Source organism: Numida meleagris, chromosome 2 (assembly GCF_002078875.1).
Source record: "Numida meleagris isolate 19003 breed g44 Domestic line chromosome 2, NumMel1.0, whole genome shotgun sequence".
Taxonomy (NCBI): domain Eukaryota; kingdom Metazoa; phylum Chordata; class Aves; order Galliformes; family Numididae; genus Numida; species Numida meleagris.
In genome coordinates, this window is record NC_034410.1 from 83,200,034 (window position 1) to 83,224,886 (window position 24,853).

A 24,853-nucleotide genomic window follows, 5' to 3' on the forward strand; every position below is an offset into this window, starting at 1 on the left:
TGATAAATTCCTTCACTGAATCTGTGTTTAATGAAAAAAAATATAAAGTAGTGATGTCTGGTAGATGAATTCTCAACAGAAAAGCATTTGCTACAGGCATAAGTCACCAAAGGATTAGCTCTGCAATTTAGCAAAGCCACAGGAACTCGATGTTTCTCCCTCCCCACTATGTACTGTGAATGGTTTGGATGAATCTCCTCTGCCAGCTCCGCCTAGCACACTGCAGATGCCACAGTCCTCAGGTGCTGCTGACTGATAAGCAGCTGGTGACCATCACCCCACAGATTACTTGGAGGAGGGATGGGCTATGAGGTCTTCACAGACCCACTCAGTTCAAATTACCTCGCTTGGCTGTCAGACATACCCAGAAGACTTGGCCCTTTGCAGAGTAGGGCATGTTCACAAGAGTTGTTCTGCCAGCAATTCTGAGAGTAATCTTTGGCTGAAGGCTGGGAAAAATAAAGAGCTGATGGCCTTGTTCTTTGCAGTGTGGATATCTTTGCACGCTGAGAGAAGCGGATCACTGCTCTGCTGTGAATAGCAGCACTGTGCTCTGCAGCACCTTGCCATGCCCTGCTCCTTTTTTTTGACACCAGGTTCTCAAGAGGCAGGATTGCTTTCTTTGCCTTAATTCTGTATGAATGAGCCACGTGGTTCTAGGACAAGAAAGTCTTTGCATTGCCAGAGTTAATCAGAACCAAAGAGAAGTTCATCTTTGCTGTGGGAAACATGCAGAAGATGCTGTACCTCTCCTGAGAATCTCTGTCTTTGAGAAGGTGTCGTTGTCACTTGAAGAGGTCACCAAACACATATTACTGTTCTTCTACAGAGGCTTTCAGTTATAATCTAGCACAACCCACATAGGAGAGAAGCCCTCCATGCTCCATGTGACAGCTGGGCAGCATCCCTACCCAGAAAGTGTACCAGATGTTCCAGCTGCAGTTCACCGTGACCTGGAGAAGTCTCGCCCTCAGGCTACCCACTATGATCAGGTTCTCATCTCAAACACAACATTCACCTTCTCAGAGGGTGCAGAGGTCCCGGCACAGGCTGCCCAGAGAGGCTGTGGGTGCCCCATCCCTGGAGGCATTTACGGCCTGATTGGATGGGGCCCTGGGCAGCCTGACCTGCTGGGGGGCAGCCCTGCCCATGGCAGGGGGTTGGAACTAGATGGTCTTTTAAGGTCCCTTCCAACCCAAGCCATTCTATGATTCTCTGCTATGTGCTGCAGCAATCTGGATGCCAGCCTGCTGCGCAGCCCCAAGTCATCTCAGGCCAGCAGGAAGCGGGGCCGGCAGGCAGCCCTGGCCTGCTCCCCCCTCCCCACCTCACTCTGCACTAGGCAGCTGGCTCCAGGATGGAGCTGGCGGGGCTATTCCCCAAGGATAACAATCATTGGACGTGTAACTCTTTGTTTGCTTAGTGAGTCACTGAGACAAATCGATTTTGTTTTGTTTTTAAACAAAAAATGCATTATTTGTAACTTGTTTGTGCACTGTTTGGGTGAATAATTTGCAACCTGTTCGTTATTTCTCTGTCTCTGTGGTGTGCACAGTCTCTGGTGTCTGGCTGCTATTGGCGAGGCTATTGGCAGTGACTGCCTTTCCTTTTACAAGGGAAGCTTAACAGCAATCAGTGAATTCAGAGTAAGGATTTTCAGCTAAAAAATACTTCTGAGATTTGTGAAGCTTTTGGGGTGCCAAACTGCCTAGCCATTGTCTGAGCACTCTCAGTTCCAAGAAGTAATACAGCCTGAGGAAACCCAGCAACTCCAAACCAATGCCTGTGTTTCAAACCTGTGTTCCAAAAGTGAGTATTCCTCACTCACTTTCTTGATCAATCCCTCTCCACTATATTCACATCTGCTCAGGGTTTCCTTAGCCTTTTTTTTCTCAGCAAGAGTAATGTTTAGTCTCAAGAGCTAATTGCATAATCACAAGCACTTTGTGATTTTTCTGCACATTTCTCTTCTGGAATGACATCAACACATTGTCTCATATTTTTTCAAGACCCAAACAATCATGTTGTAAAGCGGTACATACTGAATAAAAGCAAGCATAGTGGAAAATAATGCACATTAATAGTCAGTTTCTGAATAAAAAGTGTGGAACATTTTATGGAAATAAACCATATCATATCTGGGTTGTAAATGCAACCTCTTTTGGCTGAAAAAACAAATGACAATGCTTAAGAACTTAACAGTGAGTACTCTCTCAGCAGGTATTCTACTACACACGCAATGCACTACATCTTTCTGCGCAGCTCTTCTAGAGCAATGTACTGACCTTTTTACCTCTGGCAGCAGACAGAGACTGCAGAAATTCTTTGTTTCGTTCCCCAGACTGTTGATCAATGCAGATTACTTGACATCTGGTACACGGACCCACAACCTGAAATTTTGGTTAAAGAAGGGTCACTGCTATATCAAAACAGTACACCGTGGAACAGTAAAAGCATACGACCAGCATAATACTGTAAAAACATGTCTTCCATATACTTTTCCTTTGTTCTTTCAGGCTTTAATGATGTAAGGGGTCAGTCCTGTTCACCTAATGTATGTACATTTTCAAAGAGTCCACTTGTAAAGGTCTCACCGAATTTTTAGTTTTTCTTTTATTTTCTTTTTAAGGAAAACTTTCCCAGTGACAGAAACGTATTTGTACTTCCTGATGGCTTGACTTCATTTGTGGGCCAGCAGGACTACTTGCCCAAAGAAGAACTGAGTTTAAAATTAAGCCAGGCCCTCAGGATTTAACCAGATGAGGATTTTCTCATTTTATATTATTTTTTTGAACACAGGAAGCTCCATACAAACAGGCGAAAGAACTTCTTTACAGTAAGGGTGACAGAGTACTGAAACAGGTTGCCCAGAGAGGTGGTGGATTCGTCTTCTATGGAAATGTTCAAGACCCACCTGAACACTTGTCTGTGACACCTATTGTAGGGAACCTGCTTTAGCATGAGGGTTAGATCTGATCTCTTGAAGTCCCTTCCAAACCCTGCGATTCTGTGATTTTCTTGGAGCTAAACTAACAGGCTTTGGTTTACGTTGTTTCTGTGCAGTTGAAATACACAGTATCATAGAATCATAGAATTGTAGAATGGCCTGGGTTGAAACGGACCATAATGATCATCTAGTTTCAACACCCCTGCTGAGTGCAGGGTTGCCAATCACTAGACCAGGCTGCCCAGAGCCACATCCAGCCTGGCCTCGAATGCCTCCAGGGATGGGGCATCCACAACCTCCTTGGGCAAACCTGTTCCAGTGCGTCATCACCCTCTGAGTGAAAAACTTCCTCCTAATATATAACCTAAATCTCTCCCTGTCTTAGTTTAAAACCATTCCCCCTTGTCCTATCACTATCCACACATGTAAGCAGTTGTACTCCCTCCTGTTTATACGCCCCTTCAAGTATTGGAAGGCCACAATGAGGTCTCCTCGGAGCCTTCTCTTCCCCAAGCTAAACAAGCCCAGTTCCCTCAACCTCTCTTCATAGGAGAGGTGCTCCAGCCCTCTGATCATCTTGGTGGCCCTCCTCTGGACCCATTCCAAGAGCTCTGTGTCTTTCTTGTACTGGGGGCCCCAGGCCTGGACGCAGTACTCCAGATGGGGCCTCACAAGAGCCAAGTAGAGGGGGACCACCACCTCCCTCTCCCTGCTGGCCACTCTTCTTTTAATGCAACCCAGAACACAGTTGGCCTTCCGGGCTGCCAGCGCACACTGCTGGCTCATGTCCAGCTTCTTGTCCACCAGGACCCCGAAGTCATTCTCGGCAGGATTCCCACTACCTTTCACACTCTTTCTTGTATGCATGGCACTTATAGATAATCAGAATGTAAAATGTGAATTTTCACAAGTCTGTAGTCAGAAAGGATACTGAGATCCTCAAGTCTAACATCATATATAATACAGAGCACTGTTCCTAAAGTTTATTCTTGTTTGAAATAGGGTGCATTTTTTTATGGTGGAGAAAAAATCTGCCATGAATTACTTCTTTTAAAACATTAAAATGAAGAAGAGTTTTGCTTATTACTGCGTCCTGAGCTTAGCAAAGCTCTGCATGTTAGAAAACAATTATTCCTTAAAATATCTTAACATAAGCTTTCTAATTTTGCAAAATTTGTCATAAAATTTAAATATGGCAATTAATTTAATCTTACACTGCAAATATTTCTCTGTGCTGTTCTGAAGTGTTATTTTATTTCTTTGATGTACACATAGAACTGTTTGTACAACTCTTCAGTGTAGTCATTAAAACCATACATTTGGTTCTACTTTTTCACAACGATGATTTACAACAACTTTTAATATTTTATTAAAAGAAAAACAACACAAGAGAAGGAAATATTTTACCCCACTTTGCTTTGTTCAACACCATTATGTTACCATTATATTATATTATCTATTATGTTTCTGTCATCAAGCACTATTAACATAATTTCTACTGTTACTACCTCAGTATCTGGACAAGGATCTATTAAAAAATGGAAAAGACAATGCAAGTTGCATCAGCCTTTCTATTTTTGCATTCTTAAAGTATTTCAATGCCAGAAAAAGGAATGCAATTTTATTCTATAGTTTTCAGTACCTTCCACAATAGGATCTTGAGCTGAGTTCCCAATTGCAACTCTGGACTCCAAGAAGCTATGCAGCAAGAACTTTGTCTTTTGTATTCCTTGTCTCCTACCTGAAGAAATTTTTCCTCAATTTTCTTTAACTCACACTGCAGCTTACTGATCAAAGTATACATAAGAAAGGAGAAGATAAGTCATATTTTCTACCTTTACTGAAAAAATTGCCTTTCTGTTTCTTAAAGCATGCTGAATAGAAACAATTAGGAATGATTTCTATCACAGCTTCTAGATCTGGCCTTTGCACTTCTCTTATTCACATCCTTCATTATCATCCCTTAGCAAACAATGAATTGCTCTTTCACATCCTAGGCAATGCATTTACAAATATGAATTTCATATCTATGGACCAGACAAATTCAATACAACATGTAACATATATATTCATCTTTTCCTTAGATTTCATGTGTAGCTTCTTCATGAACCTTTGCTTGAAGTTTTTCTAAAAATGACTTCCTTGCCAGCAAAGGCTGACTTGTTAGTATTTTCCTTACAGTACAAAGCACGTTATGTGATATGGAACAAAATGTAAGAAAGAGCCTTACCTAAGGCTAGACTTAGAAACATGTCTCGAATGGAGATTAAGATGCATACACCAGAGGGCAATGGACAGTGATCACTCACTGGTATTCATGTCCAGGCTTCTGGCAATCAGTACAATGAGTGATGCAAAGCAACCTGAGACTGCATTTAGATTATCATACTTACAAGCAACTAGTATACTCTTGTTACATGTTTGCTCAATATTTGCTGCAAACCCTACCTTAAAACAGTGATTTTTTTTTGCCTCAGTTGGATGGAGATGGGAAATGTTATGAATTATGGAATTTGAAAAAAAAGGGGTGGAGAAATATGTCAAAACCTCTCAGTCATCTTGCAGCATGTTTGCCACAGGTCACAGCATGGTTTCTTTAGCACTTCATAAATTTCATCTGTACACATGGTGTTGCCCATGTTCAAGTCAAAGCCTTGCAAAAATTACTCAGTCTCCATGGGCCAAAATGCTTAGTGATAGAATAGGACTTTAGATGACAGAGATAAGTTTGTACCTGGAATTGCAGAGCACCTATTGAGATCTCAGCCCATTCCTCTTCTTCAAAGGACTCTGGTGCACTGATGACAATGTTGGCACGGAAACGTCGGATTAATTCCTCTATTTCCAACGGCTCTTTCAATCTATATCACAAAGTTCACAACAGAAGAGAAAAAGTAAGCTTAATTAATGTGTTCTGCAATAGTTCTGCACTAGATTTTTGTGCTGTAAGAAGCAAGCGGCTAATAGAATTCATCAAATGTTTTTCCAGAATAACTTGGATCAAGTTTTATTACAAAGGCTATAAAACAGGCATGAGATATTCTACTATAACTTGTAATCAAATGGGTGGCTTCTTCAGTAGGCAGGAAAACATGCAAAGCAGCAATTAAAAACAATGCATATGAAAAAACTTCTTTATTAGTTGTATGTGAGGATAATGGTAGCAAATAAAAAGATCTTTTAACCAAGTGATCACTTGACTGATTAAATGCTTCTAATAAGAAAGCAAATACAAGCATATTCTGCACATGCTGTAGTTGAAAAAGGGACAAAACCAGCAGATGCTGAAGGTGAAAAAGGCCAGTAAAGGCATTTTATGAAAGAATGTATTCCTCATATTATTATTTGTCTGTAGGCTGCAGCAGATTGCACCAAATGACAGATGTTTAGAAAAAAAATTAATCTCTGTTGGGGAGATATCTCCACCTCTTCACGAGCATTAGAACTGCCAGAGTGTAGATTTGTGTCAGTGCTGAGAACATATATGTGGGAGGCAGAGCAGCAGACTGCATATAAATATCAGAAAGCTGGCTGGAACTTTGAATTCTTCATTCTCCTTCCAAAGGAGAATTCTACCAGTACCATAAAAAATGACAGCCCTAAAATTTGTGAGGGAGGTACTCTAAGCACCACTGTTAGTGGGAAAGAGCATTTCACTTTGCATTAGCCATGGTGGACATGAACAACTTCCAATGTTTCATCAGTTGTGGTCTGACAACTTTTGGATATGACACGCTCCAGCAGAGATCAAAACTTGGGTAAGTAGTGGAAAGATGCTCCTGTTCTGGAAAAAAAAAAGTTTTAAAAAAGTAAGGAGAAACAATTTGAAATTATTGTTTTAATTAAAATAAGGAAAAAAAATGCAAAATCAATGCACAGGGAAAACTCTTCCCATCAAGCAGTCTTGACAGAATAGATCTGTTACAAGGAAAAGAGCTTGATTTTATTTAAACTAGTCTACATGATCCTCTTTAGCAGACATATGTGCATAAGGATGAACTGACCTCCAGTCAAACCACACAACCCTGGCTCCAACAAGCTTTCACTGTTCACAAGGCTTCCAGGAGCCTGGGGATAGAAAGTGCAGTGGGAAATTGCAGGGCTCCAAGATTTCCCTAGAGATCCCACAAGCAATCCCACGGCTGAGATACAGCTTATCATGATTGCAGTAGGTAAGTGCAGACTATGCTGATGCTGAGAGTGACGGGGGAAAATAGCAGTTAGTCATGAAACAGTTCAGTTACACCATTTTGTTTCCTGATTCCTGTGTACTGTCTTGAGACCTGGCAGAAAGGAGTTTGGGTGCTATGTACAGAGAGAATTTTCAATGCTTTTTGAGACAGATGAGTTCCTGCCGCCCACACTGATATTAATAGGTACATCAAAGGCCCTGGTAACCTCAGAGCTGAGTCCATAGCGTTCTGAACCAGCTGCTAAAAGCTACTTCTAGTTTCTACTTCCAGCCCTTGATGCTGCTTCTCCAAGACTGCAATACCCACACTCTTACTCTCTCTTTACCTGCTCAGGCTCACCTCCAAAATACTTTGACTCTCCCATATTTATCCCCAGCCCTCAGAACTGCTTGTAACTACTTGGCAGCATGTATCTGAGTAAATTCCCGTTATTTCCTCTCTCTAAAAACATGAATCTGTTGGATGGAAGCATCTTCATCCTGTAAATCTCAGCATGGATCTGTTGTGAAAATCAATGTAATTTGCCAAAGCTAGCTTGAGTACTTAGGACTTTCCACAGCAGTGGGCCCTGCAATGCAGAAAACATTCCATATATTTAACAGAAACTGAAAATGATTATTTGCACCTTCAGGAGAATATTTCTATCAGGAACATTTGAGCAGGAGGCCAGATCATGGGGATTTTCATGGAGGTAACCCCTAATGGCAACAGCAGAGGTGGATGTTTCCTTACACATGTAGTTTACCAACAGCATGTTACATTCTAATTTATACTTACATTGCTGTTACTGTTTTAGATCACCTTTCAAGAGACAAGTGCAAAGGTGAAGATTAATTTTTACTTATTACAGAATATGCAAACAAAACTGTGAATATGCAAAACTATTAAAACTCAACTGCAAATTGAAAGGGTTCTATAAATCACAGCAGGTTTCCATTAAACAAAAACAAACTTACAGGCCAAGATGCTAAAAGTCATTTAATAAAGTTCCCTATGTGCAGATTCTTCGAAGTTTATTGCGTAGTTCAGTATTTGGAAAGTTTGTGTGCCAATGATTGAATAGCAGTGAAGAATGATGGTGCTGTACATCAACAATTAGGCATTAGATTAGATGTTAGGAAGAAATTCTTTGCTGTAAGGGTGGTGAGACACTACAACAGTTGCCCAGAGAAGCTGTGGATGGCCCATCCCTGGAAGTGTTCAAGGCCGGGCTGGACGGGGCTTTGAGCAGCCTGACAGTAGGTGTCCCTGTGCATGGCAGGGAGGTTGGAACTAGACGATTTTTAAGGTGCCTTCCAACCCAAATCATTCTATGATTCTATGATACTGAATTAATTTCCTCAGCATCCTGAGAAAGCACAGTATGGCAAAATAAGGAGGAGTCTTCCAGCCTGTGCTGAAAATTGGGAAGCAAAATGCTTCTCAAGCACAATGTCAGCTCCAGTCATGTCTGGAGTATCCTATGAGAAAAAGGAGATTACGTTGCACTGAGGAGAACACTGGAAGATATTAGGTGCTAAAACAGTGGATCATCTGATATCGCATGTTTCAAAGTTCCCTATCCTCCTTCATTGCCACTTGCTGCTCCCTCTGGAACCCTACTCATTTTCTGTGCACTCAAATACCATATCTGGAAGGTTCCTCACTGGATCCCACAAGGAAAATGAGCAATGTGAATACAGGATACCTACAAGCATTGTTCTCCCAAGGAGATGTAACCCAGCCAGTCAAGCCTCAAAAAAAGGCATTAATTATCACTGAAAAAAAGTATACAGAGTACTTAAGAGATGGAGTGATTCAAACTTTTGCCAGGCATTTTTCCCAGAGGGACTGCTATGATAAGCTGAAATTGCCCAGCTGTCTCCTAAAGAAAGAAAACACTCAAGAAATGCAAGGTAATCTGTAGCGATGTTTAACACAGCCTGTGGTTTTAAGCCCTGAAGTCATATATGTATCCTCCTGCAGCTATATATATATATATAGGAATAACTCTAAACAAGAATTTCAGTGCAGGGGGACATGTTTGGTGGGTGACTACAAGGAGAGAAGATGTCTCCAAGCAGACACAGAATAGTTTGGTGAGACAAAGAAAGGGGGACGTGAGCTCAGAGAAAAAACACATAGGGTATGGAAGACACAACGACAATGGAGGCCTTGAGGAAGGATGTTCTGTTGAGTTCCAGCCTTTCCTCACTTATATTCAAGAAATGGTTTCAGTTTATGAAAATGTAATTAGCATTAGGTTTCTTAACTTTGAATCCTAGTCTGGCTCAAGTGTTTTGTTTGCTGCCTTTATCTCTCACTTTTGTACAGTAATGTGAAATCAAGTAAATAGACAAAGTAAATACAGTCCTGCAAATAGTTTCGAAAATATTTCTGTTGTGAATGTTTGCTCTAAAACTGAAGCTTTCCTATAGGAAGAAGTATTTCAGTAAGTAACAAGACTTCATATTTTCATCCAACAGGTTACTTATGTCAAGGAAAACTAACTTATCCATGTTCTTTCCACAAACAGAAGTTGACTGATGTCTAACAGTCTCCTACCATCAGATCAGCTGTCAAGAGGTTTGTTAAAATTCTCTTGAAGATGACTGGTTATAAGGCAGGTTATATTCAAGTATTTAACTCAAGTTTTCAGAAGCATTTCAAGAGTGAGTAATTATAGAAGTTTAGTACCCATATATCTGTTGAACATTGAAAAGTATGTGCCTCTAAATTTCTAGATAAAACAATCATATTGGTACCTTCTGGCAAGATTCTGGAATTCAGGACAGCTGAAAGACTTTTGAAGACAGAAGGATCTTACCTTGGAGTAACATGTTCTTTCAGCTGCAGAATGCTTGCTGCATTTATCAGGAGGTATTGAGCTTCATTCACAAGAGAGAGTGAGATGCTTGTAGCACATGTCAGACCTACCAAAAATCAATCCTGTATTATACAATGATGGATAATCAGGAAGACTATAATACCAATTTCATTTTTCCTTTGACCTCTTATTCTTCCTCACTAAAACACTTTTCACTGGGCTCCAGACACTAAGGAAAGATTTCAGGAATCCCCTCAAAACTGCAAATTGTAATGATACAATGTATTTAGAAACTGAGATACAGATGAGTTTTAAAATAATTTACAACAGCAGTATCTATAGGTTTTCAATGCTCTTTCAATTTGATTGCTTTTATTAAAAAAATCGTAAAAAATAAATTCTTTTAAGATTTTTCATTACCATTTCTCAAAATGATCATTGAATTTCCAGATAAAATCATTGTAGTAATAATAAAAAAGAAAGACAGAGGTATTTGTACATTTTCACCAGAAGAAAGCAAGAGAAGGGCAACAAAAGCAGTCTAGGAATAAATGTACCCATAGAAGCCTACTAGATCAATATTGCATGACTCTTTCACCTTTTATCAAGGCAATTTTATAGTCAGTGTGAAGGCAATTACTCAATATTTATTAAGTGAGGTACCATTTCTTTTTTAAGACTGGCAACAAACCTTTTGTATTTTTGTGTTGTGCGTCATTTTTCCTCTCTGGACTTTGCCTTATCAATCGACACGGACGACCAAGAAATGTAGAGAACCAGCCAGCAGTTCTTTCTCCACAGTCATATGTTTTCACCCTATCATGAGAATGGAGGAAGTTTACAAAATTTGATTGCCAAATTACTTGCAAAACTGAAGACAAATGACAAAGATGTTTATTCTGCATAATTTTATTTCCCAATTTCCTCAGCTTTACTCTGTTAGTCTTAATATTCCTGAGATCTAATTTAGTATTATACCGGCAATTATTGCAGAATAAAACTGTAGTGCTTAAGACAGTGACTCTGAGATACAGTAACTGGTAGTCCATACTAAAGCACTGCAATGAAGTATTATGAAAAAGTTACTCTCTGGTATATGCTTTTTACTCCACTAGTAGAGCCCATGCAGCAGTTTTTCTCTACCTAAAGATGGTTCCCATTACTAGTAATCTGTCTAGTGAGTTACGCAAGATTTGCCTTCTTTACCTGGATCTAAGCTCTACTAGAAGTGTTTTCAGATCACTGCTCTCATTTCAGAAAGGACACAGATCAGACCTACTTGCAATTAGCATCCTCAACCCAGAGTCATCTTAATTTCAATCTTCTAAAAATGGGGCATCTAGTTTTAGCCAGTTGTCTGGATTCCCTCACAGAAAATAGAAAGAGATAAGTACTTTGCATCTATCTCAGAGCTCAGGATGGGATGACTCTTACTCCAGGAGTGTTTTTAACTACATTTTGACTGATATCTAACTTTTAAATGGCACAAATAGGTAAGAGGAATGCAGATTCTCATGACTGTCTAGGCAAGATTCTTGTAGTAAGGAAAGTGAAGTAGCAGTGGTCCTGTGCTCACCTCGCTATCCTACCCAGACAAGAAAGCTGATCTGGATGGTGACTCTCTTCTCCGTGAAACAAAAAAACAGTCCCGCACGGTAAAAGATGCTAAGCCCTAGGATTGAGAGAGGAATTGGCTTGGCTTTATGAAATGTTCTGTGTGTTCAATCAAGTTACACAGGTAGAAAGCCAGGAAAAGTGATATCAAGAGATTTTATAATCCTGCAGGGATCAGATAAGCCTCCAGCTGCTGTTCTGAATTCTGATTGAGATGCAGCTGAGCATCACTCTCCCCAGTCTGAGACTGGACAGATGCCCACCAGCTGCTTCTAGTCAGTGATGTCCTAGAGCTGAAATGAAAAACTGTTGCCAGGAGATGCAGGCAATGTGGCTAGAATCAGGGACAAAAGGTGAATCTCCACATGATATTCATAACCTAAGGTGAGCAGTGCTTGTGTCCTTGCTGCTCGCTGTGTTAGGGAGAAGGCAGCTAATGAGACGGCATGAATCTTTCATGATCACAGTACAGGTGAAACAAATTCCCTAAATAGTTTTTCCCACCCAAACAGAGGTGCTAGGGGTATTTCAGTTTTCTGCTGAGCCAACTGCCTAGCTGCCTGCTGGGACTTAATACTGCATAAATCAGGATGACAGTTTGGCCCTCTTTTTTGTTTACTTTCTCTTTTGAATCACAGTGGCTGAGTTAGAGATGCACAGCATTCTGAATATTTCATCAAATGTCACCGAGTGGTTTTTTGTACTTCAAGATTCCAAGGCTTTCCAATTGCTTTCCCTTATTGCCAGACCATTTTCTGAGCAAGGACCATTGTCTCTTCAAGGTCCTTTTCAAAGTTCTTCTGTTGTAGTTCATGTCTATTCATTTTCTGTTTGTGTTTATTTTTGTCAAGTATTACTTCCCATCTGTCAGCATTACATTTCATTTGGCACATGTCAGACAATTCATAAAGCGGGGCCTAGTCCCCAGATTTTACTTGCTGTCTGCTTTGAGTTCCCCACTCATTGCACTATTATGTCATTCAGCTTCAGTGCCTTACAGCTGGTCCCTTTGGCTAGGTAATTTATAGAACAAGAAACAAGGACAGATGAAGTCTGAATATTGATCCCAAGGGGTATAATACTTATATTCACCCATAACAGCTTCAGTTCATCTTGTTTTTAACTATACTTTTGTCTTCTTCTATCATAAATATCCTTCCCTTGACTTTTTTGATATTGTATCCGTGTCCCTGCCTATTTCAGCAGAGCATTAAACCTTAGGGTTTTCTGCAGCACCCATAAACTTAACACTGGCTTCTGTGAGTACTTTCATCTGCTCACTGTTAGATGTTGCACTAAAAAGCCCTGTCCCTCCAACGTGAGCAAAGCACTGTTTTGCTCCTATTTCTCATTTCGAGGCTGTGGAGGCTCCCCTGTTGAAACATGGAAACCTGGCATCAGTGTTGTTGGATCTCTGAGCGTTTGGGGAGCCTCATGAATTTTGTCCACTCATATGGCTTTATTTCCTACCTTGCTCATTTGCCTTTCACAATCTACTCTGTGCAGTTTGTCTTGCATCTCCCCTTTCCTCGTCGCTTCATCCTTTTCTTCCTCCTCTAAGCTGTCTCCCACAAAAATTTCCTGCTTCGTGCACTAAAATAGCACAGTCACTGACATGAAAGACATACTATAATAAACGGTATGACAACAAAATATATAGACACAGAGCAAAAGATAACCTAGGCTACTTTACAGCAGCACCTGTAATAGATGGGCTAACCATGGGGAGGCGAGGGATGAGTCAACACTAAGGGAAGTGGGACAGATGGTTAAAACAAACGACTCTTGGGTGAATTCCACCACCTGAGGAAAATATACTCCTGAGGGAACAATCCTCTTTATCACCATCTGAATAGCTAGTGGAAAAGAAGGAGAAGATCATTTCCTCCATGGCTACATAGGGAAAATGGCCAGCACTTCTGCTGGTTTGTTAATGCTAACCTCAGAAAAGCAAATATAGGGTTACAAGAACCAGCATACATTGGTCAAAAGACTAAAGAAATCTGTAAATTACTTTTTCAGTTGGACTTATCAAAAGACATGGTGAAAAGTAGTAATTAATAAAATAAAAGTAATTTAAATAAAAATAAAATAAAAAGTTTAAATAAAATAAAAGTAGTAATTAATGCAAGTATACTTTAGGAAGGAATTTGAAACACTGCCACTCACTCAGAAAAACTATTGAGACTGGGATGTACTTAGAAAATATTATGGACTAACACTTAATTCATTGATAGAAAATTAATTTATTCATAATGTTATATTTCACTGAAGTGCTATGTCTTGATTTAGAGTTGATGACATTTCACATGCTCACCTGCAGCCCTCCCAAGCTTGTTAAGGGGACACTGATCAACATGGATGGTCAAAACAAAATTAAAAGGGGTTGAAAATATAAGGAAAGCTATTTGTAATTTCAGTGGGTTCTAGCAAATTTGAATCAGTTCAGCGTGAAATGGGCAAAGGTGCCCGCATCATTACTGTCAAATGAATGAGCTGTATTTCTACAGTCCTGCTGAGGTCCCTGTTTGACATTTGGAAGCAAGTAGCAACATCCTTCCCTATTCTCATCCTTGGAAAATGTAAAGCAAAGATCTCTCTTACTCAAGTTACTGCCATGTCATCAGTCTCTTGTAACCTCCCCACTTAATTTCCTATTCATTAATGCTATTACTTACTGTTTTCTACCAGACATGCTGTTCATGCCAAATTACTTATCTCAAACCGTCTTCTCCTGGCCCCCTAAATCATTGAACATTTATTGGTTTCTACCTTCCCTTGCTTTTTTTAAAGGTCTTTGCCCCTTAGTGTCTATCTGATCATGTTCATAGTTTCACTGCAGTGATTTTTAGCTCGGATTCCTCTCTCCTCTCACTCACCTGTGTGAACAGACTTTGCTCTCATAGATCACAGCCTCTTTTCCAATATTTTCTTCTAGTGATACAGATATTGGGTCCATGCCTAGATAGGTAGAGAGAAAACCAAATTAAAAAACATTTATGCAGAATCATACAATAATGAATCAAATGCCTGTTTTTACACCTGTTCACAATCACAGCAGCCTCCCAAATATTGCGTGACAAAAATCCACTCTTCCTTTTTGCTAGAATTATGTTCTCTGCCTGCAGGTGGCTCCAAATGATAATGCAAAGAGCAAAGGCTGCAGATGACCTTGGCACCCAAGCCACATTAAGGAATACACAGCTTCAGCTTTGAGTAACTTCATTTTTTGTGAATCTCAGGCAATATAACTGGCGCAGAATCACTGCCTCAGTCATGGCTTCTGCTGAAAGGATGGGTTTATCACTGTTGTGCTCTCTCTAGCAAATCAGGAGATGAGGTTAATCACTGCTGTCTCTTCTTTTAGAGCAGTGGGATGGAGTGAACAGGAAGATGGGGGCAAAGAAAAGAAAAAATAATCACAGGCTGTACATGGAAAGAAATACGATGTGTCATTAAATGATAATAATTGGAGTAAAGATAAAATGTATTGATATCACAAACAGACAAGTATTCACATGAATCCATTTCTGTGTTTAAACAAGATGATGAATCCCTGGTAATGACATCCATTAGAAGTTTTTTCCATAGTTTTTGTATCTGGAATAGAATGAGCCAAATGGATGGAATGGCTGCTGTGGTTTACTAGGAGGAAAAAATAAAGCTGTACAGCTTTGCTGTCTGTTAATTGAAAGCAATAATCCTAAATGATGAACGAAGTGTGCCTGTATGGCTGCAATGAATCCAACTCTTTTCTTTATATTGCAACACAAACCAACAGAGTCTCATCTCCAGTACTCCAGTTTTAAACCAGCACATCTTGAATTCACTCATTACTTCCTGCTTATATTTTTGTTCTACAAACAAGAAATAGACTCTATTAGCCCTTTGACATGGTGAAATCAAATATTTTTTTTTATTGTAAGGAGAGGAATGAAATGTAGTTCAGATTCGCTATAGCTCAGCTAATAGCTCCAGTCCATGCAAGTTTTCAACATGGAGAGACTCCCATTCTCTACTTAGATAGCAAAGTTGGCATACTTCAGAATCAAAGACAATGGAGGAAAAGTTAGCTTAACTTAGGAAAATAAAACTTGAAAGTAATACAAGAGCTGCTCTGAAAGTAGTGCCTCCTATTTTATGATGTTGGCTCACAGTATCAGAGGTGGATGTCGGTGGTATGGCAGTAGAGGTTGAACGTTCCCACCAGTATTCCAATTCATTTTGTTGCCATGCAAGAGATGTCAGCAATGGAGCAGTCTGACAAAATGGTGTCTGACACGGAACTGTGTATGAAGCAAAGGTGTGTCACTGAATACCTCCATATGCAAAAAATGGCACCCACTGACATTCATCAACACTGGTTGAACGTTGATGGAGGCCAAACAGTGGATGTGAGCACAGTGAGGCAGTGGGTGCTGCATTTCATCAGTGGCAACAGCAACATGAAAGACAATCCACGTTCTGGATAGCAATGCAGATTTTTAGCAGTGTTATTGTGCTCTTTCTATCTGCTGTAGTTTCCATGGAAATAAATAGAAGGCATTACTTTTGGAGCAACCTATGTACATGCATTGAAGTTGCCTGCAACAACCTAAAAAAGAAGACATTATTGTCATCTTACAGACCAGAACAAATGTTCTTGTACTTCAAAACAATTGAACACAAGCATCATTCCTTCTGGAAAAGTTTGATTCATAGAATTACAGAGTTATAGAATGGCTTGGGTTTGAAGGGACCTTAAAGATCATCTAGATCCAATCCACCTGTAAGGACACTGTGTGTGTCTTTATCTGTTACTATCTTTTAAAATTAAATTCTAAAGGCATATTCACAACATTTCTTAAAATAGAGTCTCAGGGCTTTAAAAAGCCCTGCTATTATAAACTAACAAGTGAATCACACTTTTATTGGACAATACACATTTTACAGTGAGTTTTAGGTCAGTTAAACATTGTTAATTACAATTTTATTCTATCTTGAGGCAAAAAAATAAAGCAGAATATTGCCAGTTACTAAATTGTAAGAGCTGTCATTCTCCATGGTCATTTGCTTGATAATAAGATCCACAGATGTGCTCACAGTATTAATATATAAAAAAATATTCTTGTCTTTATAGCTCCTATTTTCAGTCAATGAGAAAAATTAGAGGTCTGTTATTTCAATAGACTGAAATATAAACTATTCATGTACATTCTTTCAGCAGTGTATGTGTGTAATTCCTATTATTTTTATTGGCAGTAACACATGACCATTTGAAGGCAGAATAAACTCCATAAAGTGTAATTAGTCGTTCAGTTCTGCAAGCATTTTTCTACTCCAGTGTTTTAAAGGGCCTTCATAGCACTTAAAATTTCTCCCTCCATGTGGTGGCAAAGTAAGTCACAACTTGCCAGAGTAATGCTGATTGTCAGCTAACGTGTAAAGAGAGAAATTAGTCTTTTACAGGAATGTATTCTTAACCAAATTGTGTTTGTATGGCTCAGGAGCCAGCCCAGTGCTGTCTGTGCCCCTACCTGTTTGGTGGAACAGGAGAAAAAGATTCTCCTTGATTCTCGCTCTAGCAGTGCGACTTCTGGAAATAAAGACACATGCCCTGAGCTGCTGGGAGTTCCATCATTAACTATTTCAGTGGAAGCAACCCTACGTCAAGATAGAAGAAGTTATCTTTCTCTTTGGGAGCTGGTTGTAAATGACATCAGTTTTCTCAAAGCGGGTCTAGTGATAGTGAGGATCTGTTGTACCCTTCATATCAAAAAGAATAGGAAATGCCTGCTAACAACCACACAGACTACGAAAATAACTGCCAAAATTTGGAGATGCAGCTTCTCAAAATTAAAAGCTCCCTCCCTCTACCACAGTAAGGAATAGCCATGAGAAGAGCAGCACAAGCAGTGACAGCAGGATACACCACAGGTTGGTCAGACAGTGGGTCTGCCTGTCCATCCAGGGCTGGCTGTTAGACAGCTCACACACAGGGATTAAAGAAAGAACCTGAAGCAGTCTCAGCACAGGAAGGATTTGGCAAAAGATATTAAAGTAGTTACTGTCACACTAAATCACAATGACAAATATATTTTGTTGGACAGAGAGGACATGGAATACTGAACCATATTGAAATCAAATAGCTATAAACAATTTCTTCCACTAATGAAAAGTTCTAGAGGGAAAGGAATGCATGTGTCTGGAGGGGGAGAGAGCCCCCTGAGAGCCAAATTGGAATCCCTAAGAAAAAACAACATTTTGTTTGGGATCTGAAACACACAAAAAGTATTCAAAAAAATAGCAGAAATACCCTAACGTACGTTTGACAAACCTGACAGACAAAAGAAATTAACTGTCCAGACAGCTGGAATGGACAACAAATGCACTGTACAAATAGAAAGGAGGCTGTAGTTACAGAACCACCCACATAGAGATCTAATAAGGGGTTAAAAATCTGAATATAAGTTCCCTTGTTTTTCTCTAGCTGTGCAAAATGAGAACACATATATTAATAATAGTTAAGACATACAGGATGAGTAAATGTTAGACACAAGGGAAATGATAAACACCACTCAGCCACACGCAAACTTGGCATTAATAATGACTTCAGTGGAATACAAACCTGTTCTACTGTTGAGTGCTAATAGCACTGTTAGGAAAATAAATAATTTGTATCCCCAAGTAGCAAAGGGCTTTCCATAAAGCTTACCATAAAGTTTTCTCTTTTTTTCCCTTCAGCAGATAATAAAGAGGGTTTTGATGAATCAAAAGAAGCCCAAACATGCCTGCTAGTGCAAGTACTTAACTGAGCTTAGTACTATCTAGTTCTTATCTTAATTCATATTAATTCCCACTGAAGACTCTACCCCTCTAGTCCCATAGCTGCTGGGAGAAGGAGGAGAGCTAAACATAGGAAGGGCTTTGGCCAAGATGTTTGATGTTAGACTCCTATTCCTTTACCTTCACAGCGGTAACAGCTCCTTCAGGCTGGTGAACTCTCTTTCATGATGTGGAGGGACAGATTAGTCAATGGATTTCCACATTTATCAAATCATGTTTCCTTCCTGAAGCATTCACTTTGTGACTGCACATACGGATTTGCTATCTGCTCTCTGCCTGTCCCAACAATAAGCTAGGAAACTACCCAGGGCTATTGCAGCCTCAGCTTTCTTTACCGGCAGCTGGTAGCAGAATATGTCTGTTTAGCTGGTACGCATACGTAGCAATCAGTATTTCAGTGCATGCACAAAGGTGTCTCTGCATGTAAGTTTAACATCAGTAACAAAGGGCGAAAAAGGATATTGTTTACTTACCTTCTGCCTGAATGACCATAATCTTTTGCTTCAGATCAATTGAGGGACTTATAAGACACAACTTTGGCTCTTGCTTCTGAGTTATACAAACTCCATTCTGATTTACAACCATCCAGTTACGGTCATACAGCAAACCTTGCTTTCCTACCGGCCATTCTGTAACCTGGAAAAGCGTCAGGACGTAATGGAAAGGTTTAGAAAATATTAGTTGCTTTAAGAGATTCATGCTGAAAAGATAGGGAAAAGAAACCAATAAGTGAATTCCTTGAAATCAGAAAAACTTTTGCAAGCCAATGTCAGCCTTTATAAAAGAAACTTTAACTGCAAATCAGAGATCAAGTTCTCACTGCAAGAAGCTGACCAAAGAGAATGGAGTTGCTATAATTTGTTGCACGTTATCACACCCTTTGATTTAACAGAGCTGTGGGAATACAGTAAACAATCACTGAAACACTCGGAAAACTGTTTTCAATTTTATACTCAGACATCTTTAGAACCTCTCCCCTCAACAATTTTAATTCACAAAGAATGTGGGTTTCGTGTGAGTTGTATGAATTAGGAAAAAAAGAAGCAGAAAACAAGGAAAACATGAAATTTAGAACTCTGAATAAACTTCCACTTTTTTTTTTTTTAAAGTGGAACAGTTTTCTGAGAAAATATTCACTGCTGAAGTTTCTGTTTTAGCTACGAGCACAATAGTTTTCCAAATCCTCTTGCAACAAAATGTGGTCTTCTCTGCGAGCTGTTCTTCCACTGCTTCTATAATGCTCTTTACTTCCAATAGCCTACACAGGCATATTGTCCTTGCTTTCATGTACATTTTTCTGGTGAAAAGAACATCTGTTTCTGATGCTACACAGATGGTAATCTCGAAACGAAAAAAAAAGAGAGCAATTTTAGTAATGTCTTTGGGCGATATTAATAACTGCTTTCTCCTTCAGAATGCTAAAATATTAATACCATTATTTTAACATAAAGCTGGGCATTTAAACATATTGTTTCCACTGACATATGCTTTCTGTCACAGTTGAATATGGAGAAAAGTTAACTACAGATGAACTGTGTTGAGTTCTTGTAGAGAAGCTTAGCACTGCTCACATGAATTAACCGGCTTTAGCAAAAAATATTGAGAGCTTCAGATGCTCTGAAGAAAGCATGGCTTGAAGCACTGGTTATATTAATTAAAAGTCACAATTTTGTTTAACGCGTGCTCTATCCAGAGGCCCACAGAAGACACAAAATCCCACTCTTACAAACTTTTCCAGGTTTTGAAAGAGCTCTCAGGAACAGACTGCCACCAACAAGCTGACTAGAGGGAGCTGAGAGCAGGCACTCAAAATGTGCTGAAACAGGGAACTGAGAGCACTGAAGCTGAACAAGCTTCCCACTATCAACCAAATGAGCTATCAACTGCATGAGATACAGAACATACAAGGGAAAAAACTAAAGAAATGTATTTTATCCACATGATTTATAATGCTCTTTGTCAGTTTTTGAAGCGAGCGTGGATAAAAAACTTCAGTCAAAAATGGAATCTTTAGGTCTGACGGTGCCACCTGAAACAGCGTTCTCCCAGCAACTATATCTGGATGGATATATTGGACTGGATGATCTTGTAGGTCTTTTCCAACCTAGCTAATTCTATGATTCTATGATTCTATATCAGCACCTATTTCCAACCTAGCTAATTCTATGATTCTATGATTCTATATCAGCACCTAAAAGATGTGAACCTTTGCCTTGTTTTTTTAGGAGAAGAATCACAGCCCAAACACTGCAATATCAGCTGAAGTACAGCTTTTTATCCTTGCTGAAAATTATCCTTTGGAGATGCCTGTATTGTTTGGTTATCCTGTAATTAGATTACAAAATACATTTTGAACAGCTGGTGATCATCTGAGAGCTGCAAGAATTTCCTGCTAACAAATCTCCTTTCCAAAACAGAAGATTGCTTATCAGTAACGCATCCTGCCATGGATACAACAGATCATTAAGGGATTTGCAAGATGTAACGGAGAGAATAAACTAAAAGAGCAGAAAACTAAAGGAAGAGCCCTATAGGTGACTCCTACCACCTAACAGTAACGTTCAATTGTTTTGCTTCCACTTTGGGCCAGCTCCAGGCTCCACTCTGAGATGCAGCACACGACTGAAAGTCTTCAGCCCATTTTTTCCATTCCTTTGGTTGCCTGCTATTGTAACAAGACTGATAAAAAAACGTCCCCAGCATTGAGTCCCCTGCCTCTCACAGATGTCCTGAGCACGCTGTCAAGTGCCCTACTTTCTCTCCACATTTCAACTTAGTGTACTGCATGTCTGCTCCAACAATTAAAGTTGCAACAACAAAATAACTGTGTTCTCTGCCTTGAACAGGGAGTTGCAGATGATCACAAAACAGTCAGAGCTGGTTTGCTGCTAATACTGATACAGGAGATGAGCATGGAATTACTATTCTCCCTAGCAGTTTGGCTTTCAATCTGTGCAGACCCTCTTCCACCATTATTTGAAAGCGGCTGAAGGGATTGTTCAATGATTGCAAGAAACTTAATTAGAGCAGTTCAAACAAAGGACATCATTTGGTGCATGATAAGAGTGGTTCAATTCAGCTCCCTTGGATTACGTCCCACATGTCTGCCCAAGATCAGCAGATAAGACACAGGCTGCACGGGAGATACACATCCTGGAGGACAGGCAGCAGGAGGCAAGGCAGGGCACTCAGAAAGCACTTAATACCTACAATCAGGCAACTAAAAGAGCAAAGCAAAGCAGCCAGGAAAGCTTACTGCAAAGTGAAATAAAACAGGCTAACTTACATCATAATAAGCAATAGCGTACTACACTGATTCCCTGAAGCTGTATGACCATCTCCTCTACAGAGACAAATTAGAAGGGGGAGGGCAGAGAGAAAGCAAGGACACCATGCTTTTACTGGTTACTGCATGTGTACTGCTTCATTCCCAGCATGGCAGGTGAGCTAATCATACAACGTACAAATATATCTGTCATCAACAAAGCTCACTGCACAGAACACAACCAGTATATTGCATTACCCCATCTTCTTTACCAATTTTTCTTTTTGTAATATATTCATTCCAAAACCAAGCTTTTGTTTTGTTCAGAATTTTCTGTAAAGCGTTTTGGGCTGCATTTTTCCATAGTTCACCGTAATGTCATCATGAAAACGAACGCAATTTTCAGGCACATTAAAGCAAGCACTGAACAGCTTTTAAATTATGCAAGTTTAAAAATGCTGGTGGTCCTACATATAATTTATCTACTGATCACTAAGAATTTGCATTGTATTTTAAATTAAAAGCTAATTTGTTTTCTGTGTTGAGATGCAATTTTTATCTGCTGAAATCTACTGCAAGAATAATAAAGTTATTAATGTTTAAAGTCCTAACCTTTTTACTGGGCACACTGCACTATGTAATTATGCAAAATTCATTGACATGAGAGATGTTCATGTTTAAAAATGCATGTTTAAGATATGTTTTTATGTTGGAAAAGAAGAAAAATGTGGTCAGGGACAGAGGCTACTCCTCTTTTCTGCTTCTCTCCATTTAATTAAATAATTGTAGGAAAGTGAATACAAATTTAAGATGATCAGCTAGAATATTCTGCCCTGTAGTTCCTAAGCCATATGTACAAAATCCATGGAACACCACTGAACAGAGTGGCCAGAAAAAGTTCATGAAACTTGCATACTGTGGGAGCTAACCAACCTGTAGTAAGCTGAATACCTTAATGCAAGGCTTCATCCTGCCAGATCCCAAAGCACTCTGCACTCTCATTTTCACTGGAGGCCAAGCACCTCCCACACTAAAACACAGTTTTAGCTAACAGTTTAGGTAAAGAGGAGATGATGTAACTCTGAAGAGGAGATGAAACAGGTGTGAGCTTGCACTCACATCCTTGAATTTGTCCTTCTGTCACTAATTAAGTCATCTATACTGCAATCAACAAGTTGATGGGCAGACTTCACTGGCAGATGCATGAGGTCTTGCACACATAGGTGGAATCTTCCACTGCACATTTTATTTTACGCAAACAAAACTGATCATGTACTTCCCAATAAAGCCCATTTACAAGGAATGCTGAAGGTCTGACCTATCACATCAGCTGGAAGACTGCAACTTGAACTTACAAATCTGAGATTCCAATCTCAAGTATCCAAGTACAAGATGGGTGATTTTATTGCAGCTTAATACCTAAACTACTTTTTCACATCAGCTGGTTTAGAGCTACTTAGTAACTGACAAATATAAAGATCAAATTTTAATAGGAAATATTTTTCTAACTTTCCAACAACTGCAAAGCATTTAAAGCTATTTTAAATTTAAAACATGAAATTGAATTTCAATTCTTGGCTTCTAACTGAAGACCATGGGAACTACAAGCTACAAGATTACTATTTCAGAAGTTTATGAGTTTACTAAAGCAAAGGGATAGTACGGTATTAAGTGTGAAGTCTGTATGACAAAGAGAGTGGCAAAGTAATAATCTACTGGAATCAGTCTTTTCATGACAAAGCCTAGAGATCTTAGTATAATCACTATTTTAGAAGGCAAAATGATTTTCAGGACTTGGATCCATTTAACTGTGGTAGGGTTTCTCTAACATGCTTTGCCTCAAATTCCAGTTTGTGTGGTATTGGTTATTTTCCCCTTCCAAGGTGACACAGGCTGAAGTTGCAGTAATGGCGTACATAGTGTTGTGGAGGATGATGCACTCTGCATTTGGTGGTACGGGTTCTGGCAGCGCTGGCTTTCTATTCTTTCTTTGCCACTGGGAAGAAACAATGGCAATTGGCAATTTCTTTGCCACTGGGGAGAAACTAAGTCACTGCCTGGGTGAGAATGGGATTAACTGCTCACTACAAACGGTAGGCTGTGAATTGCCATATTTACCTCTTTTACAGGCAGATCTTTCAGTCTGTTTATAAATACACGACAGATCTAGAAGTGCCACTCGGACTTTTGGGAACAAAAATACGAAGAATGCCTGGTGGGCAGGAAGAGGATCACATAAGCAAACACAATTTCCTTGCTGGCTTACTTCAACATTGAAAATCATACAATGTTCCAATACACTTTTGACTTCACTTCCTGGCCCATTCTCCTCATGCATTTAAATCCATTTTTAACCAAATCTATTAATTCAGCTTCTACTGTTATCTTCTATGGACTAAATGGAAATGTACAAAACATGCTCTTTGAGAAAAGGATGAGGAGAGCTGCATGATACTTATAGTAAAGTTCAAGTCCCTTTCAGTCTCATATACTAAAGCTAGCACACATTGCATTGGGTATTACCCTTCGGCAGTACAGATTCTGCCAGTGCTTAGCTATTGGGCTATAACACAGCTGACGCTTCATTATCAAAAAATATCAAATCAGAATACACCAGACTTCAAAAAATATTTCCAGGCATGAAAACCTAAACTTCATACAGTTCCAAATTTAATATTTGCATTTTTAAACTATTTAAATTGCCTAGTGTTAGCTGCTGTCTATCCAGCCCCAGTTGCCATTGATACCTCCTGTAGTCAATGGAAAAAGACAGAACTATCTAGGGACAATTCATTTTTCCTACTGCAGCTGCCTATTTTATGATAAGATGACTTAGCAGGTAACCATCTCTCCCTGCTTACAGAATAATATCTAACTTTAGAGGGATAAGGTCAGCTCAGATGAACTCTCCTTTCATGCTGGACCCATTAACACAAACCTGGCACAAGAATTATGTAAGGGGATTTTCCTCCTCCATTTAAACTGCAATTCTGTCTGCTAGGGAGTACCAGCTTTATATGAATTTACTACCTAGAGAAGTTTCCCTTCACAGAGCTTGAAGAGAGGAAAACTGGCTCAGTTTGGGAAAACATAAGCTGTCTTTCACGCTGAGGTATGGTTTACCTACTCCTGGGCACAATCACTTCAAAGCCTTCCTGGCACTGAGTATTGTGGTATGTATCCCGTAACACCAGCCTGCATGT

The 24,853-nt window shown here is 39.5% G+C and overlaps 1 protein-coding gene across 2 annotated transcripts in view; it reads right to left on the reverse strand.

Annotated features, from left to right (window-relative positions):
* Positions 1 to 24,853, reverse strand: part of MOCOS (molybdenum cofactor sulfurase) — a 221,339-nt gene that overhangs the window by 8,778 nt on the left and 187,708 nt on the right. For both annotated transcript variants that reach the window (XR_002435508.1, XM_021388068.1), the window contains exons 9-14: positions 18,859 to 19,021; positions 14,440 to 14,521; positions 10,638 to 10,762; positions 9,947 to 10,052; positions 5,682 to 5,808; positions 2,286 to 2,390 (exon numbers count right to left, since the gene is read on the reverse strand). Coding sequence is in view for 1 of the 2 variants with exons in the window: in XM_021388068.1 (XP_021243743.1) it covers positions 2,286 to 2,390; positions 5,682 to 5,808; positions 9,947 to 10,052; positions 10,638 to 10,762; positions 14,440 to 14,521; positions 18,859 to 19,021 (708 nt within the window). In the remaining variant the exon portion in view is untranslated. The remainder of the gene's footprint in view (positions 1 to 2,285; positions 2,391 to 5,681; positions 5,809 to 9,946; positions 10,053 to 10,637; positions 10,763 to 14,439; positions 14,522 to 18,858; positions 19,022 to 24,853) is intronic.